The sequence below is a fragment of the Ammodytes marinus genome (genome assembly GCF_949987685.1).
Source record: "Ammodytes marinus genome assembly, chromosome: 14".
Taxonomy (NCBI): Eukaryota; Metazoa; Chordata; class Actinopteri; order Uranoscopiformes; family Ammodytidae; genus Ammodytes; species Ammodytes marinus.
This window is the reverse complement of record NC_137218.1, coordinates 19700929-19720927: the sequence shown is the minus strand read 5'-3', so window position 1 is coordinate 19720927 and position 19999 is coordinate 19700929. Positions and strand designations below refer to the sequence as shown.

Here is a 19999-nt window from a genome sequence, read left to right as displayed (position 1 = left end):
AAAATAAAAAAAACACATAAGACCGGAGGCGCTGCCACGTCTCCAGCCAATGGACCCTTGGTTTGAGGGTCCCGGTGAGACCAGCCCCACTCCCAAAACGAAGAAAGCAACTTTTTTTTCTTGTAAATTCAACACTTAGCCTATGTCCTCAAACATTCCCAATTCATAATTTATAAGTGTTCTACCACATGTCGAATGAAAAAAAGTCCATGTTTCTACATCAATGAATGCTATAATCAAACAATTGAGTGATGTGGAACATGTGGCTTTCACATTGTTCTGTGTAGCCTATGCAATTTGCATAGGCTATGTTGTATGATTTTTTTTGCCATAGCACCTTATGGAAGAAAGACATGGTTCTATTCCACTACAAACCAATCACATATCTAAAATACATGGAGCAGAAACAGAGGATGAATTGATCAAGTAGGCCTATGCAATTCTTAAGCAGAAGTGCGTAACTTTTTCATATAGCTTAAATTAGTTTCAGTTACATTCAATCCAATTCCAAATGAGTCGACGCAAAGTTGATTAAGCCTATCAGCTACACAAAACTCTCTTTATTTTTTGCATGGCAGCATTTTAAAACTTGTCCCTGACATTGGTGCAGGAGCTCAGGAAGTGTCCAAGAAATGTTTCAGTTGTTGATTCTACTGCTAAGAAAAAACCTGGCCGTATAGCAGAAGGAACAAAATCGACGTGTGATCACCGAAGGCTTACTTCATGTAGATGTGCCGTCATGTCAATAACAGGGTCCAAAAAGGAATAGCCTAAGGATAGTCATTCAAATTTAACAAGATAGAAATCATCATGGTCCCCTCAACTAGGGGAGAAATACAAAAGCAAGTTAAAACAACAGCATTAGTAGCTCTGTCTAAGGGGCTCCATGAGGGGCCTTGAAGGCCCCCTCACACGTACATAAATAAGCTTTATGTGTGAATTCTAAATTGTTCATAAAAAGTAGCCACTCTTTATCTGTTGAAATGGGCCCCTCCATCATAGAACATGGGTCTGCAGACCACTTTACTGTTTTTACAGTTGCAGAGTAAAGAGTGCTGCCTGATTAAGAAAAATCTGAAAAATAATGTTCCTTCTGCATCTCAGGACTTGATAGCCTCTAAAACGTCCTCTCAAAGTGCACCAGATTGATGCATTTTACTTTAAAAAGGTTAAAATAAATCCGGGGGGCATGCCCCCGGACCCCCCCAAAAAGGACCAGGGTCCCTCCAACAGTATCCCAAAATCCTGTGGGAAACACTGACTTCCTTATTATGTTCATGCCATTAATTGTATCTGTGTGGAAAAGTCAGTGTACCTGACTGGATATGGAGGAGTGGGGGGCCCTTTAAGAGTTTGTGCCCAGGGGCCCATTAACTCATAATCCGTCTATGTGTGCCGACAGTGTTGTTGTAATTACTCAGAATTCCTCATGGGGGCGACATAGATTATGTATAGCTTTAAATTTGTAAACACTTACCCGTAGGCTAATTGCTGGAGTAGTGGGCAGAGTATACAAAGTATCTTGTGTGGTCAGTGTCTGCCTTTCTTGCCTCCTTTTAACACCATTTACACCAAACGTTGCTCCCCTAATATACATATATAGATCCATCAGGACCAGTTTTTGTCCTCCGACATAATTTAGTAATCACCCTCTTCTTCCATATTCTTTCCTAATTCACAAACATGAATAATGCACTCTAAAAGCTGGAGTAGGTCAACTCCCACTGATTTCTAGCCATAGTTGGGCCAGACATATAGAGCCTAGAGCAATTCAAAAAAATGAGTAGCCCTATGTAGAATGATAAGAGCAATTAGTATGACATAGCACCTTTAAATCATGTGGAAGTACAGGTTCTTCTTATAGGGTGGTTTGTATGCCAGGTAATATCACATGTAAATAGCCTAACAAATTCAATTCTAACTTAATTCGACATGTACAAATCTATCCAAAACAGCCAGGGTTCCCCCCTTATATTACATTCATTCATTAAAAGTTTCCCCTACTGTAATCTGGCCTATGTGGGCATGCCTGAATTATAGTGCAACATTGCTCACATGGAGCAGGAAGTAGCGAACAGCACCATCTTATGGCAAGAGATGCAAAATCTCAGACTTTGTACATTTGAGTTGGAGTCAGCGATTCTGGATAACACTTGTTGTCAAAATCACTTTTCGTGAAAATCTGTGAATATCTCCTCACCATCCGCTACATGTCTGTACTTTGAGCGCGCTGAAAATAAATGTGGTGTTAATACTCCGCCCAGGCTCTCTGCTTTCTAAAAGGCCCACCGTAACTAACAACATGCCTGTTTACAGAGCCTTGGCTGTGTATTAAGACTGGATTTTCTTAGGTTCACAGTGCACACACAGTATGGACAGGTAGCAGATATTTAATGATTTCGACAAACAGTGATTTTGACAAGTGTTCTCCAGAATAGCTGACTCCACCTTTAATTTAACATTTAAAACATAAGTGTTGTATTAATGTGCTATGTTCTGGTAAGCTGAACATTTTGTATTTTGAAGATGAAATGGTGAAACAATTCTTTGTAATGATGAATGTATTTTCTTCAGAAACTATAGAAATCTCACAGTAAAAAAACATCTATTTTTGAAGCTTTTTTTCTCGTTTTGATGTCCGCAAACTCTAACTTTAAAGTAGTACCCATCTGTGCTTCACACAGACTCATATTGCTGATGTGCAGCCCTGCTCCTCCCAATGTACATGTGTCAGCCACTTCTGTAAATGAAATATTAATATGACAGCTTCATTTTATGACAAGATTTATTTTTAAAATGAGACTAGGTTTCTATAGAGGGACCTAGTCTCCAGGCATGTGCACAGACAAATGCTAATCTAGCAACATGTTAAAAACGCATAATGTGTGGGTCAATTGCCAGTAGGTGGAACAGTTCCAGAGACGGTTATTGCAGTGGCATTTTGCACATTAACGCATGTATGTAGAGTGAGGGTTGACAATAGCCTTGACTGAAAGTCTTAGAGGGAGACAGACCTAGTGGAAACTACTTCAGTGATGGCTAGATGCTTCTGGCTTTAGAGAAAGTTATGTTTGAATGGTTTGAAAATGAAAATAAAATAATGAAAATAATCATAGCGGATTATAAAGTATGAACATTAAATCTCATCCTTTAGATCCTGTCATGTTGTTTGATTTGCAGAGGGGAAAAGAAAATCTCATACCTTATTTTATTTTACATAAATTAAAGCATATTTAAAAAACTGTCATCATACATAAGAAAGGTTACACTAATATAAAGTGTTTCAAATGATAGCATTTCTCTACACTATTACAACACCCATTGTGCCAGCATCAGGGGAACTTGGTACAGGTGGAGCAGTACATTTTTTGTAATGATGTATTTCATATAGCCTAATTATTTCTATCAATGTTTAATGTGAATGGAAACTACTTGGCATAATACACCAATCTCTAGTGTTTTTGAGAATCTTATACCATATTTTCCGCTTACAATTAGCATGTTGTTACTCTTGTTGAAGGATTGAAAATTTATCATTTATATCTCTGGCCAGTTTGCAAGTTTTAAACTGAAGACTTGGACTGATGACTGAAGTTGTTGAGCCAAGAAATAATACAAAAAGAGCTACTTTATTTAGCCATGTGTGTGCCATGCTGTTATATCAATATACAATGACGCCGTAAACATCCCTGGACATTTCTCCTTTTCCTTCTTTGGGAGTTGAATGCCCTTTGAAACACATTTGGAGAACAGATTTTAACTCTCTTTATTACAGATATGCTTCCTATCGGATGGTTCAAACTGTAATTAGCCCAATAAATATTACGCCAAAATAAAAAAGTAATGTCATACAAAAAAGATTTGCTGCCTAGAAATAAACTGAAGATTTTGATTAATGTTCATGAGATTTCCTAGGTCTGTAAAGCATACTGTCGTTAATGAGAGAAACACAGCAGAGTTGCTGCTGTTTCAAACTTTGATTCCTGCTTGTAGTGATTTAACCTGCAGCTCTGGACACTGTTGAGGATGGCACCACTAAAATGAGTGGACATTAAAAAAGGGTTAGGAGGGGAAGGGTGTGCTCCAGTCCAAAAACACGTGAAGATAGAGTAACTGCACACACAGAAATGCTTTGAGTTGATATAGATGAAGACTCTACATGTGTACTGTACACTGATGTGTAATGCATAAAGCACCAGTGCCATTCAAAAGTGCATTTCCTTGGAAGTATTAAAAATTGAGAGACACCTATGGATTCTTTCCATGTCACGGATTTTTTTCTGATGGCGCTGGACATGCAGTCACAGCGCATCTTGCAGGGCTCGGCTGAGGACTCCCAGCCTGTAAATGTTTCAGTGGAGAGAGGGTAGAATTAAAAGGTAAATCCAGTGTCTTATTTTGGTCCTCAGTGCAGTGGCTGAAGCTCACTGTTCGGCTTGGAGGTCTTCCTGCCATAGAACTTTGTAGGTAAGCCAGTAGAGGACGTTAAACATGAGGAAACTCATGGGGAAAAGGGCTCGGGAGATGGTATCGATCCGCTTTGCCCTGTCCACAAAGCGCCTGCGTATGTCGTAGAAACCCAAACCGGGAGGCAGATCGGCAAAGACCGGCGTTGCATCCATTTCTGGCACGGCAAGTCCAAAACTCTGGAAGAGTAAACCCTGCTGCACCAGCTCATCCTCCTGGAGAGAGAAAAAGGCACAGTGCAGAAGAAGAACCGTCATTGAGAACCTGATGCTTTTGTTTCTAGTGGATGGGCCACTGATTGGCAGGTGTTAAAGGTGAAGTCAGCTATTCTAGAGAAGGCTTGTTGTCAAATTAACTTTTTGTCAAAATCAGTGAATATGTCCTCACAAACCTCTACTTTTGCGTACTGTGAGTGCGGTGAGAGAAAAACAATCCAGTGTTATTAATCAGCCTAGGCTCTGTGAACTGGTATCTAAGCAAAGGGTATGTTAAAAAAAAGGGGGGGGGCACCTTAGCTAGCAACATGCCCATTAACAGAGCCTGACTGTATATATTATTAACACTGTTTTTTTTTCCACCGCACACACAGTACGGATGGGTATCGTTGTGAGGAGATATTCACATTATAACAAGTGTTCTACAGAATCACGGACTCCACCTTTAAACTGAATGCAGTGACAGCACATACCCGGGCACAGGAGCTGCACTGCTGGGCTGAGTTCCCATGAGAGGCGTTGTTGCCTAACACCGCGTTGTTTCCTTTTCCCTTACTGTCACTGCCGCTCGACTGCTTACAAGGGGAGGGGACAAAGCATCACAAAAAGTGAATCATCAAACAGACTGCATTGATCAAACAGTGTGCAGCAACTCAACGGCACACCTCAACAAGCCAATCATCATCATCTGTTTCTTACAAAGTGAATACAAGTCTGACATTAATGTGAAAACGAGACAGCCTGGAGTTGTAGTCGGAAGCAAATTTCAATGGCATCGCATGTCCCAACAAATTAAGTACAAAGGATTCAAGCAGATGTTTTAGTCTTATACATATTGCAAGGTAGTATGTATCCTGCAGCTGCTGTCACACTGCCTCAGAAATATCCGATATTTAAAAGATGGGTTTGGCCTATTTTTATCTCTCATTTTCTTCCCACAACATCCACAGTGAGGCAGCTGCATGTTTCACAGCCCGCAGTGGAATAAGGTGATGACTTGAATTAATTACAGGTCAATGCCGTCATGCATTTTCACCCGGCTGGAGTGCAACATGCAGCTGAGTTGCGTAGGCCCATAAGCTCTTGCATAGCCGGGCGCAGCGAATAGCAGGTGACAGTCGCCCGAGGGGAGGGAGGGGGAGGGGGGGGGGGGTGTCTAGAGTGGGCGGGTTTTGTACTTACTGTTCTCTGCCGATGTTGTTCTTTGAGCTTCCTCCTCAGTCTGAAGAACTCTTTGTGCTGGCGTGAAACGAAATTAACGGCGGCGTACTCCAGCAGTGCAGCAAACACGAAGAGAAGACACACAGCCATCCAGATGTCTATGGCTTTCACGTAGGACACCTGGGCAACCGTGAACATTTAAAAAATCAGTGAGATGCATCACTCACTTCAACGTTTTTAGTCATGAGATGTCATGGCACAGGCAGTGGCATGCGAGAAGGATGGGACGTTCAAACGCTATGGCAAGAGTTTACAGTAGTGCAAGAAGAATCACTTATTAAACTATACTTCCTTTGTAGAAGTACAAAAATAGCAACACAATGGACTGTGTCAAAGGTACATTATTCATCATGCAGAATAGTCTCTCTGTGTTCTATTTTTAGATTATTGGATCCTTATCTTAATCTCAAAAGTAACTAGTAACTCCAGATGTTAGACAAAAGAACTGAGTTACATTTCATGATGTAACTGATATTACTGATATTAAAAGATTAATGGAATAATATCAAAAATCAGCTCAACCTCTTTAAGGCCTCTTTTCTGCTTTCACGGTAGTGTAACGTAACTGTACTGTACTTAAGCAAATGCATTTTTAAATTTTATTTTACTTTATGACTAACTTCCAGTAGACAACATGTTCTACTGTTAAAGGTGCTATAAGGAACTTTTAATATTTATGAAACAGTAATTTTTTTTCTTTGATAATAAATTACATTTAACTGCAAACAAGACCATCAGTGCAAATAATTATATTTCCAAATAGTTTGTCATGGGTACGCTAACCCAGGAACTACAGCTGGCATAGTAAAAACACTACCGCTTTTGTCCAAAGGGGGTGCAAGAATGAACACTAACTGAAAGTTCCTCGGAGCACCTTTAAGTGTCCCAAGCCCAAGTATCTGACCTTTGGCAGGGAGGCCCTGGATCCAGAGCTCTGCGTTGTCATGGTGAGCACTGTGGTGATGCCCAGTCCCACTCTGGCGGGGGCAGCGTCCATGTTGATCCAGAAGGAAACCCAGGAGAGGATGACAGTCAGCAGGCTGGGGATGTACATCTGGATCAGGTAGTAGCCCATCTGCCGCTCCAGGTAGAAGTTGACCTCGATGCAGGTGAATTTGCCTAACCACAGGAGGAGATACAGGTCCAAACTGACAGTCTTATTAGAAGTCCATTTACTGTATCGGTCGAGGATGGCTTTTTTTGTTTTGCTTGACACGCGGTCGTGTGTCATGTACCTGTGTTGTAGTGCTTGGTGCAGTATTTGAGGCCTTGCTCCTCCTTCAGCACAAACTGAGGGAGCGTCAGATCGTCGGCCACCTGCACCGCTCCCACATCCAGCCATTCGAAAATGAGATCGTTCATGGTGTAGCCAACTATAGGAGAGACAGAGAGACGGAGAGGTATAAGGTGTGGGATACATTATTGAAAGAATCTACAGCTTCGGAAAAAATTAAGAGACCAATCCAAATGTTCAGTGTCTCTTGTTTTACTCTTTAGAGGCACATGTTTGAGTAAAGTGAACATTTTGATTTTATAATATAAACTACTGACAACACTTCTACCAAATTCACAATAAAAATATTGTCATTTAGAGCATTTTCAATAAGTAATGTAGAGATAAAGATTTAAGAAAAATCCAGACTGGTCTCTTATTTTTTTCCAGAGCTGTACATGTTATGGTGTCGAGGCTGGCTGTCACGAAAGATAGAACTCACAGCTTTCCAGCTGCATTGTACACTTCTGGCTGTCCATGGGGAAGTTTTTCAGATCCATGGGACAGGAAAGGACGAGTGTAAGCCTGTAAAACAGAGAGCAACATTGTAATTTGATTTGATCATCTGTATTGTCCCCTAAGGGAAATGTGTTTTGCGTTCAGTAGTAAAAAGAAACAGCATCATACAATACATTAATAGTCATAAATAATCCATTTACCATTTACAAAACATAAAACAAACAGAAGACATCATGGTAATAAGATTGGACAGGCTTTAAAAGCACATGGAGTCCATACTTTGTTAAAAAGCTATTGCAGCCCCAGTGTGTTCAGCCACCCAACAGCTAAGGGGAACAAATGTTGTAGTAGTAGTACTGGGATGGTGTGAAAAATGAAAAGGTGATGCTCTCGCTCGCACTGCAATACATCACACGGACAATAAGCCCACAGTACTGAACCCACAGCAGCAATAGCCATCTTCCGTCACTTAAACCCTTTTGCACACTCAAATAGAGATCAAAAAGATAAAAAATAAACATGTCAAAAAGCTGTTGGCAAACACTTTCATGATGGTAAATACACTGAGTTTCTGATGCTGCCACTGATCATTTAGCAGCCCTGCTTCTCCCTTTATTCCAGCAAGGAATAAGCAATATTGCAGTCACCCAGAGATACAGAGATGATTGGCCAAATGTGAGTAAGTGAATGAGGGCTTTTTTTTATCTGACCATCATTTTGAAAGGGTTAGTTGGTTGTTTCATATTGATCCCCTGAGGTTAGGGTTAACAGTCAAGGTTCAATAACCAAACAGTTCATTTTTCACAGAATTGCTAATAGAGCTTTAAAAATAGCTTCCCCCCGGTGTAATAATCTATGATGGTAACTCCTCGCCATTACGCTACAATTCACCACTGCCTCTGTGCCTGTGTTACTGACCTGATTCAGTTGCAGCCTGCAGTTATTATTTTACATGAGCTTGTTCACAGTGGGTCCTTGACAACTGAACTGAACTGGAGTGAAACAAACATGATGTTGGACCGTATCCTTAGGGGTTTGGAATAGAAAACTCGAAGATGTACAAGTTAACATTTAGTTGACAACAAAAACAGGATTTGTCATGTCTAATTGAGGTATGTCATGCTGCATTATTCAGCCAGATTCATAATAAAAATCACTAAATCAATATCATCAATAAAAAATCACCTGATGCTGTAGAGGACATTTCCATTGTTGAATATGCGGAGCAGTTTGTTGTCTGTGGTGACCTCGTGAAAGTTTGCTCCCTTTTCATTTGCGAAGAACAGGTCGGGTTTCCAGATAGAGTCCAACATGGAGGGGTCCAGGTCCAGAGAGTCATCTGGATACTCCTTATAGGCCAGCCGAGGGTCATTCCACTGCTGTCTCAGAAATACATTGAGCCGGTAGTCCTACGGTGCGTATGGACAGTCATAATTAGAAATCAAAGTAGTTACAGTTATACATGCAGGTGCGTCTCAAAACATTTGAATATCAATGAAAAGTTATCAAATCAAAAGGGGAAACTTTCATTTATTCTAGATTCCTTACACATACAGTTAAATTAATCTAGAATAAACATATATCTACCTAATTTTCATATATTTTGAGATATTTGATTTTTTATATTGAGCTGTAAGCTGTAATTACAAAAAAAATTATATAAAAGAAAGGCCTGACATATTTCACTTTGTGTAATGAATGTAAAATATATGAAAGTTAATGATACGAACATGATACATTTTCTTTTAGATGCACCTGTAGAAACTAAACAAATAGCCACAAGTGATAATTGCAATTGAATCCATTTCATAGCAGAATCATACTCAATAAATGGGACTATTACTGTAGCGACTGCTCTCCAATAAAGGCCGCTAAGAGGCTTAATGGGCTCCAGGCAGTTACGCGTCCAAACAAATCTCCAACTCCGGTGATGGGTATAGTTTAAAGAGTTTAATAAATGAAAGGCAGAATTACAACGGATGAATGAGAACATGTAGATGGTGTTGAAAATAAACAAATAAAATATATACTGCTGTAATTGAAGGTTATTTGACGTTGTTGACGATAAGTTGACGATAAGTTGACGGTAAACAGAAAATAAAACAGGTGCGCCACTAACCCCCTTTGTATCCTAACCCTCGCCCGCCACAAGTGCCCCGGTATATAAACCACACCCACACCCACATGTGTCAATCAAAACGGAAGTGTTTGTAACTTTTCAAAATAAACAATTTTGGCCCCTACAATTCCGGCCCCTAATTATTATGTTTCAAATTCAAATAATAATTACACATTTGACATGACAATCAACACAGTAAATATATTTTCTTGATCTTCTTTCTTCATTATTTGTAATCCAAAGAAAGAGTGATTAGTCAAAGTCATGTCTCCAGGAACAAAGTCAAGAGGTCAAAAGTTTGTTTGGGTCAGTCAATGATCCTCTGCCTCCAGTAGTAGGCAGACTTTGTTGATGGGCCTGGTCAGAAATCCGGTCTTGGACTTGATCCGAAGCTGACGTACAAGTCCCTTTTTGTCCATCATGGTCTCCACAATCCTTCCAGTCAACCAGGAGTTGCGAGGTGCTGAATCATCCACAATGACGACGATGTCTCCTGGGGTGAAGTTGCGTCTTATGTTGGACCATTTCTGTCGTTCTTCTCTTCCTGACTCCTTGCAGAAGCAGTCCTTTAATTCTGAGCATCCATGCTACTGCCCTTTTCAACTGATTCCAGGATGAGAAGTAATGGATGAAGTTGGTTGTTGGATCCACTACTTCATGTGTTATTTGAGCGGCATTTACGGTTATGCTCTTGACTTCAGAGTCCTTTGGTGAAATTGCATCCAATCCATCAGGGTTCTGAGGCCACTCTTCCTGAGGACCAAGAAGAAACGGAGGTCCGTACACCCACATTTCCTTCTTTAGGAAAGCTTTAACTTTCACACCTCTGGAAGCCATGTCTGCGGGATTGTCATTTGTGTTGACATACCTCCACTGATGTTCATCTGAGGCTTTGGCAATTTCAGTCACTCTGTTAGCCACGAATGTTCGAAATCGTGTGGTCCTGTTCTTTATGTACTTGAGCACAGAGGTGCTGTCAGTCCAAAATGTAGAGTCTGCTAGTTCCATCTGCAGCTCTTTCCTCAATATTGTGTCCATTCTGCTTGCCATGGTAGCAGCAGTCAACTCCATGCGAGGGATGGTGACTGGCTTCAAAGGAGCCACTCTGGCCTTTCCCATCACAAATGCACAATGTGTTTGGCCATGGTTGTCATGCAGTAACAAATAACTCACAGTTCCATAACCATCCTGACATGCATCAGCAAAATGGTGTAGCTGAGCAGATGTTACCGTTCCGAAGTTTGTAGGTTTGAAGCATCTATTGACTTTAAAGTCTTCCAAGTTATGGAGTTCCTGAATCCAGCTCATCCATTCCTGCACAAAAGAGTCTGGTATCACATCATCCCAACCAGTCTTTTCCCGACACAATTCCTGTAGGATCCTTTTTGCAGTCAGGACTACTGGTGCCAACATTCCAAGGGGATCATATACAGAGCTGACAGTCGACAAAATCCCTCGTCTTGTCAGTGGTCTGTTTTTGAGGATGATTCTGAACTTGAAGACGTCAGACTGAACACACCATTGTACACCTAACATCCTCTCCACAGGTAATTTGTCATGGTCCAAATCCAGATCCTTCATTTCTTTTGCTCTTTCCGTTTCAGGTATGGCAGCCAATACATGACGACTATTGCTTATCCACTTGGTGAGTACAAAGCCTCCCTTGGAGCAAATGGCTCTTAACTCGTGATAAAGAGCTATTGCGTCCTCTTCTGAAGCTGCTGAAGCGAGGCAGTCATCCACATAAAAGTTGTTCAAGATGGTGTTGATAGTTTGTGGGCTGAACTGGCCAGTGTTGTCTTCAGCACATTTCCTCAGGGCAAAATTTGCACAACTTGGAGATGATGTTGCTCCAAATAAATGCACCGTCATTCTGTATTCCACCATGTTCTGACTACAATCTCCATCAGGCCACCAGACGAACCGTAGCAGGTCCCGATCTTCCTTTGGTACTTGCACTTGGAGGAACATCGCTTCGATATCCGCAGCAATGACAACAGGTTCTTTACGGAATCTAGCTATGACTCCAATCAAGGTGCTGGTGAGGTCTGGCCCCTGTAAGAGCTGAGAGTTCAGTGAAACTCCCCGATATGTAGCTCCACAGTCGAAGACTACTCGAAGTTTTTTCTTTTGTGGATGCAAAACTCCATGGTGTGGTAGATACCATTTTCTGCCATCACTACGTTCCAAGATCCCTTCTGGTACTTTCTCATAACCCTTGGATATCATGTCAGACATGAAGTTGGTGTACTCCAAGTGATAGCATGGATCTCTCTGGAAACGCCTTTTTAAGTTTAGTGTCCTCTGTTCAGCGCAGTTCTTATTGTCAGGCAAGCAGATTTTCCTGTCCTTCAATGGTAAGCCAAAGCAGTAATGTCCATTTACCAGCTTTGCAGATGCTGAAACCAACTCCAAGAACTTCTGATCTTCTTTTGAAGGTTCTTGGTCATCTTTGACACACTCAGGAAAGTCAATCTTGTACTGCTGCTCCCACTGCTCATCAAGTGTAACAACTGATATCCTGTTAACACTGATGTCTGACTGCTCCTGAGCATAATCATCTTTTCCTCCCAGAGGTCCATTAACTGTCCAGCCGAGCAATGTTTTAACGGCATACGGTCCATCTCCCACACTTCTAATGACTTGAAGTGGTTCAAGAGCCTTTGGTACATCAGAGCCAATCAGCAACTCAATCTCACAGTCCAGTTCAGGTAAGTGAATATTCTTCAAATGAGACCACTGTTTGATGTCATTTTGATGTGGGATGTTTCCTTTGTGCACAGGCATTGTCTTCTGTGTGTACACACATGGGAGATCACAGAACTCAGTGCCATTCAGTCCTGTTACCTCTAGGCCTGAAACAATGCTGGTTTCCACGACCTTCCTTTGACCCATTGTTCTCAGAAGAATATTTGATTTTCTTCCCTGGAGATTGAGTTTAGTCATTAGCCCCAATGTGCAAAATGACGCAGTGCTTCCCGGGTCAAGAAATGCATATGTATGCACTGTTGTGTTCCCCTTCTTTGCCTTTACTTTCACAGGCACTATTGAGAGTTTGCAGTTGTCTTCACCGGCCCCAGTAAGACCACTTGTCTGTACCGAGGCTATGGCTCTGTTGTCGGCTTCTTCTTTTGTTGGAGATTGATGTTTGTCCATTTCGTTCCTTCTTTGGTGGATATGCAGCATCCGAGGATGCTTCAAATTGCATATGTTGCAGCTGAGTCGCTTCCTGCAGTCCTTACTCATGTGTCCCTTCTGCAGACAACCAAAGCAGGCTCCATTTTCTTTTAAGAAAGTGATTTTCTCATGATGTGCTTTCTTTTCCAATAGGAAACACACCTCCAAAGCATGTCCACCTCCACAGAACATACACCTTTTTACAGCCGGCCAACTCTCCATTTTCCTAGGTCCATTTCCATGTTTCTCATGTGCAACTGTCACAGTGGTTGCAAATGTACTTCCTTTGATTCTTGGATGCTGTGGTTTTGACATAAAACTCCTTCCATCCTTGCTTGGTGTTGGAGTGTCTCTGATGTCTCCAAACACTGGATCAGTTGCAATCCTCACTTGTTTTTCCAGGTAATTAACCAGATCCCTGAAGGTAGCTCTTTGTTTGTACCTTTCCTGAAAATCACATGCCACAGATCTCCATTTATCCCTCAGTCGATATGGCAGCTTCTTTATGATAATTAGCAGATTAGCAGACATGTTGAGCTCCTGCATGTTGTTGACATCTTCCATGGCATTGCAACATCCTCTTAGAAACAGAGTGTATGCTTGTAATGTTTTTGTGTCATCTGGTTTTATTGACGACCATGAAAGAGCCTTCTCCATGTAGGCTGTAGCGATTTTATGCTCGTTGCCAAAGTGCTCCTGCAGTAAGGACTTTGCCTTCCTGAATCCTCTTTCTGCTGTCATATGAAGGCAGCTCCTCACCATTTCTCTAGGTTGTGCTTCTGTATACTGTTCGAGATAATAAAGACAATCTGTGGGGTTTGGGTTCTTGCTTTCAATATTGTGTTCAAAGGATTTTATGAATGTTTGAAATTGAAGTGGGTCACCATCAAAACGACGAATCTCTTTCTTGGGCATTAAAGAGAGACACTGTTGCTGGACCATTAATGCAGTGATGTCATTTTGCTTTTCCATGATATGAATCATATTACTCTGTTCACCATTGCTTGGAGCAGGCAATGTTGTAGGTACTGTAACATGTGCATCCATAGTCAATGTATTTGACTGTACTGTCACTGGCACTGTGGGGAGAGATTGGGTTTGCGTAATGTCTCCGTCAGCAGTGGCAATCATTTGTGTTCTATTTTCATGTTGTTTCTTCACCATATATGAGTTCATACCATCTGACGCTCTTGATCTGTGGCTACGCACACCAGATCTACTTGAAGCTCTGAGAATTTTCATTTTTGCCATTGTAGCAGCAAGGTTTCCATCCAGTTCCAGTTGCTCTTTTTTCCTCCTTAGCTGCTCTTCCTGCTTCCTAAGCTGCTCTTCCTGTGCTTCTATGGCATGTTTATCTTTAAGCATTTGTTGTTGCACAATAAGAGCAGCCATTTCAGCCTCAGCCTTGATGCATGCAGATGAGGTGGTGGACAATCTTGAGCATGAAGAATGTGATTTGTGACTCCGGTTTGTAATATTTGACACACTGTCACTTGGATTTATTTCATCCTGCATGTCAGATATCGCTTTATTCTGTTGGGAAGGAATGGCAGGTTGAACATCAGAGTGTGGTATATTTCCCTTTAATTCAACAGGTGCCTCCTCTTCAGTTGGAATGGGAAAGATGACTGATTGTGCAGTTAACACATCTGTAGTCACATTTCTTGCTTGCTGACAGGGTCCTTCAATCTCAGAGAGCCATGTTTGGACATCATCAGTGAAGTCTGTGTTGTGTTTTATTATGCGTCCAAACCATTCATTTTGTGTTACCTTTTCCTCTTTGGGAAGTAAAACCATCACTGACTCATGTGTTGCATTTGCATTTTCATGCAGTTGTATGAGTTCATCCAGTTTGAATTGCACTTTCTTTGCATTTTCATCACATTTCATGAGCCCTTTCATTTCAAGTGAGAGCTCTTTCATTTTTGTCACATTAGATTGACGTTGCTTTTGAAGAGTTTCCATTTTGCAAGCCAGCGCTTTGGCTGTAAGCTTGACCGTTCTCTTCTCCGTATTTTCCATTTCATTTGCGTCACTCATTATGCGAACTTTCAATTTTCACAATTCATCAAAGCACAGAGCAACAGACACAATGCAATCCGCAATGACATTGATTCAGCCACAATGCGATTTCCACACAACAGCACAGCACAGCACAGCGGCGGCCTCAGCTCACCACGCGGTCAAATCAGCCCAAACAATTGCCGATCGCGACAACCAAGCACGCGCAACACAAGCCAAAACAAACAGTCCCCAATGGACAAAACGGCAGCCTTCCAAACTGTGTTCAACTTCAAACAAATACACAGAAGGATCAACAAACATACCGTTTCTGATGGCTGTGATGCACTGCTGTCACTCGCGCGTAACACCGCTGCTGCTGTCAATTGTGTGTCTCTGATCCAAGGCGTCCGTGGAAAAGAGTCCAATGTTGCATAATTCGTTCAGTCCAAAACATCGAGATCCAAGCGGTAAGAGCAACGTTGAATCCCGTCCATGCCGTGGTGTTTTTGGATTGATTTTCTGTTTACTAATTGTAGCGACTGCTCTCCAATAAAGGCCGCTAAGAGGCTTAATGGGCTCCAGGCAGTTACGCGTCCAAACAAATCTCCAACTCCGGTGATGGGTATAGTTTAAAGAGTTTAATAAATGAAAGGCAGAATTACAACGGATGAATGAGAACATGTAGATGGTGTTGAAAATAAACAAATAAAATATATACTGCTGTAATTGAAGGTTATTTGACGTTGTTGACGATAAGTTGACGATAAGTTGACGGTAAACAGAAAATAAAACAGGTGCGCCACTAACCCCCTTTGTATCCTAACCCTCGCCCGCCACAAGTGCCCCGGTATATAAACCACACCCACACCCACATGTGTCAATCAAAACGGAAGTGTTTGTAACTTTTCAAAATAAACAATTTTGGCCCCTACAATTACATTTATCCATGCATACAATGATGGTGTCATTTGAAAAAAAAAACTATGGAGAAGCACAGGATCAAGTGAACAGGATTAAACACATGGACCTACAGAGTTCAGGTGAGGAACACTGTAGTGTGCCCACGCAAACTCTAAACTGTGTGAGAGACAAAATAAATCCAAGCAAAAACGCTGACAAATAGTCTTGAGTGCTCGGAATTTGAACGACAGAAAACTCCACTTACTACACCATGAATTAAACTTTGATGACCCCCCTTGAGGCGTTTTAGAAAATGCATGAGTCTCCCTAACTCTGAACTCGAAAAAAGAGAAAAAGAAAATAAACAAGACCGTCCCCAAATACTCTCCGCGGGCCTCATGAATAAAGGATAGTCCCTCATTTGACAGAGACAGAGCTATGAGAAAATCACAACTGACACTACGTAATGAACCTACAAGATGGTGTTTACAGTCATTTATAAGTCATAATCTAATGACAGTAAGCTTAGGCGTCATGTGACGTGCTCCAAACGGCCTCTGGCAGCAGAGAGAGGAGAGCCAGAAACGCTTTGAATGAATAAAATGCCAAAGTGTCTGATGCATCTGATAAATGAGCGTTAGGCAGCTCTGTTGTCCAGATAACACAGACTGAAATCCCCTGCATTGGCAGCCGGTGAAAGCAGCTGAGGCTGTTTTAAGCACAGATGAATATAATCAATCAGCTCTGATGCGTGACTCATTGGTCGACACTCTTTGTTTTCTATGAGTAATGTTCACTATGTTGTTTAGGGAAAGTTAAAAACAAAACAAAATGGGTTACTAAATATTTCAGTTGCATTTCATTTAGATAGTAGTAACCTTGTGAACTGAAGAAAGCACACACATTAACGGTATGTGTATCTCAAAGTCAGTATGAATGGCTTTATTAGAAGTTCTCGTTTTTCATGGCTGATGGTAGAACTGATCTTAAATAGCCTATAGTTTTGAGGCACATATACTTTAATTGAGTAATTCCATGTTTTGTTACTTCATACTTCTACTCCACTACATTCCAGAGTGAACTATATGTTCTGTACACTCTACTACTTTTATTTGAAAGCATCAGCTACTAATTATTCTTCTATTTCAGATTACTGTTTATTATATATTATATCATATAATCAACTAAATAAAGTATGATCGGAATCATAATAGAATAAGCTTCACAGCTGTATATCAAGTAATTATAATAAGCCCCATCTTTACCAGATGCAAAATGTAAGTGATGTTTTAACAATAATAATAATAATATATAATTTTTTATTGTGAAATGGGCCATTCTGCAACTACTTTTACTTTTGGTACTTAGTATATTTTGATATTAATACTTATGTAGTTTCGTAAAGATGTTGCTGCATGACTTTACTTGGAGCAGAGTATTTCTACACTGTGATACTTTTACTTAAACTATATGATTACTGCATCCACCACTGCTGAAAAAAATATATTTTAGTTCAGTGTACCACCTGTAACACAGAGACAATAATGTGAAACTGATATTGAACAATGATATGACTCGAAACTGATTCCATGGACATCTAAATAGTTCCTTCCTATCACAGGGTAGAGCACATCATGAGAAACTCCTTACTACAGGGTTCTGTAAAACCTCTCCTTTCCATGTTGTCTAGCAACCTCATGCACAGTTGAACTGCAGTTGAAAGAACATCAAATCGACTTAATCCATACACCTTGTAGTAGTCGACCATTCACACTGACAAAAAAGCTTGAACATTGACATCGCTGATGTTCATACATTACTCTACTGCTAGGTTTGAAGTCTTTTAGGTCGTTATATGTTGGCCTGACGACCAGAACCGCTGCTTGTAGTTAGATTTGTTGAGGAAATGTCTGTCATGGTGCACTTCATGCAGTGACACCTTAAACAACATACCAGTTTACAGAGCTTAGGCTGTGTTGAACACTGAATTAGTTTTCAGCGCACACACAGTACGGGCAGGTAGTCCATAAAGTCCAAAAGTTAATTTGTCAACAAGCATTCTCCAGAAGAATGCATGTTATTCTGTTAACATTGTATGTACAGTACAACAAAAAATTAAAGCAGATGTTCACATGCTGCAATCTTTTTTGTCACCATTACACCATCCAAATGAACGGATCACCACTGAGGGTAGATAGTAAAGAGAATTCTCACCATAGTTGTTTCAGTGATGGATCCGAAGCTGTTGATGAAGAGGTTACAGGTGACGTTGACTGGAGGACCTGTCAGAAGCACAACACAATGTCACGGTCACACTGGTTTCTAAAAACAACATTGATAAAGTATTGAAGCTGGTAAAAGGCAGAGCAGAATAACATCAACTTATTCTCCCCATGTGCACATTCCTCTGTCCTGATGAATAGACTTATCTAGCATGAAATTGTGTTGTCATCTCCAGTACACGCTGCATGTACTGTACAGTCCATCTGTCGACCACCGCACTTTAAATATTTCAGCAACTCCTTTCCCTAAGAGGCAATCATTTATTGATTCTCCTTTAGTTACATTAGTGTGTTTCTTCATAATCAGCCGGGATTTAAAGCGGCGTGCGCTGACAAGGATGTGGAGCAACTATGAAATATATATGAAATGTGACCCCCAGAGAGCGAGGGGGAAGTATGTCAGAGAGAATCTGCCGGCTTCACTCACAACCACAGAGCAAAGCTTGGACTGAAATACGCCTGTGGAGTAAAAGTACAAGGGTAACTGCACATTTCTGACAACTAAAACGAAAAACAATACTAATCTGAAACAGAATAGTATGTACAAATTCCATAACCTAAGGCTGTGGGTCAGTATTTAGCCTAATAACTCGTGACAAAAAAGAACAAGCCTCCTGTGTGAGCAACATCGTGGCCTGCAGCATCTCTCACTTTCGAAACCCATCTGTGAATGGTTTGTGCTACTCGGCTGACCCGATTGTTGTGCCAAAAGCAGCAGTGCACTTTTTTTTCTCCACACCTGTATCACGGACAGAGGAGGTTTGCAATAGTGCGTTACCTTTGAAGTTGGGTCTGATGCGGGCGTCATAGCCAGATGTGCGTCCCATCAGCTTGTCCAGAAAGTCAGATGGAGAGGGGGGCTTGGCCGCTTTGCTGGGGAACTTCACATCCTTACACAGCACAGACCTGCCAAGCGACAAGGGACAACCATGTAGCTGATGCACTGATATATGTTTTATTTTTTTAACTTGATATTTAAAACCTTTAATTCCTGCTTATCTAAATGTTGCTGACATTTTTTTTAGCTGGTTGTCATTATGTGCATATTGTATTCTAAAGCTGTTTACAGAAAAGTATTCAGATAGCGTGTATAATTAAGCAATTCAAAAAAAAATATATGAGAAGTTAGTATAATCCTTTATCCTAAACAAATGTTCCCTTAATGGAATTGTCTTCTCTAAGAAAAGATCAGAACATATTTCATGCATGATTGTAAGACAATAAGTTTGAGCATCTTGTTCATGCATATTATGCACATTATCAACACTAACAAAACAGCATTTACTTTCTTAAATTTCTCCAACAGAAAGTTCAGCAAGGTTGATTTAATAGTTAATTAAAAGTATCTTACCCGCCGTGCAGAAAAATGACAGATGAAGTCCACAGCATACACAAGATGTGCAATAGCATTCTTAGTAGAACGAGAGATCAGAGACCAAACGAAGGGGAGAAAAAATGAAAAGAAAATAACAACGAAAGAGATGCAGAGAATTTGCTGTTGCTCTTCCAGGCTGGATCTGTCTTGTGAACTCAGCTGAGCATCCGTCCCGTCTCTGCAGGTGTTAACATACAGGAAGCTGCTGCTAATGTATAATTCAAAATCCTTGGGAAGTTTTTTTCCCTCCCTCCCTCTTTCTTTTCCTCTTTCTGCCTGTGTTTGTGAAGATTAGCTTTATCTCTTTTTTTATGGCCATATGCATGTTCAAGGAATTACAGCAAGAATATTTAAAGGGACAGAACCGTTTTGTGAAGCACTGATCTTCTTGACAGCATCAGATTAGCACATTTTATTTGGGATTCCAGTGTGTTATATGCACTATCAGGTTTTGATGAAAAATAAAACTGATATAAGTTATCAAAATAAATATTGATGCTCTTCAAA

At 40.8% G+C, this 19999-nt stretch overlaps 1 protein-coding gene across 1 annotated transcript; it reads right to left on the bottom strand.

Annotated features, from left to right (window-relative positions):
* Nucleotides 1-4301: 4301 nt before the first annotated feature.
* Nucleotides 4302-19527, bottom strand: LOC307261034 (glycine receptor subunit alpha-4-like; the record flags this gene model as incomplete). The annotated part of the gene is made up of 11 exons (XM_080041471.1): nt 4302-4341; nt 4429-4682; nt 5156-5254; nt 5865-6023; nt 6808-7022; nt 7139-7276; nt 7619-7701; nt 8821-9044; nt 18050-18117; nt 18896-19023; nt 19469-19527. 11 exons carry the CDS (start codon nt 19525-19527, stop codon nt 4302-4304), a joined length of 1467 nt encoding a protein of 488 aa, XP_079897597.1.
* Nucleotides 19528-19999: the final 472 nt, after the last annotated feature.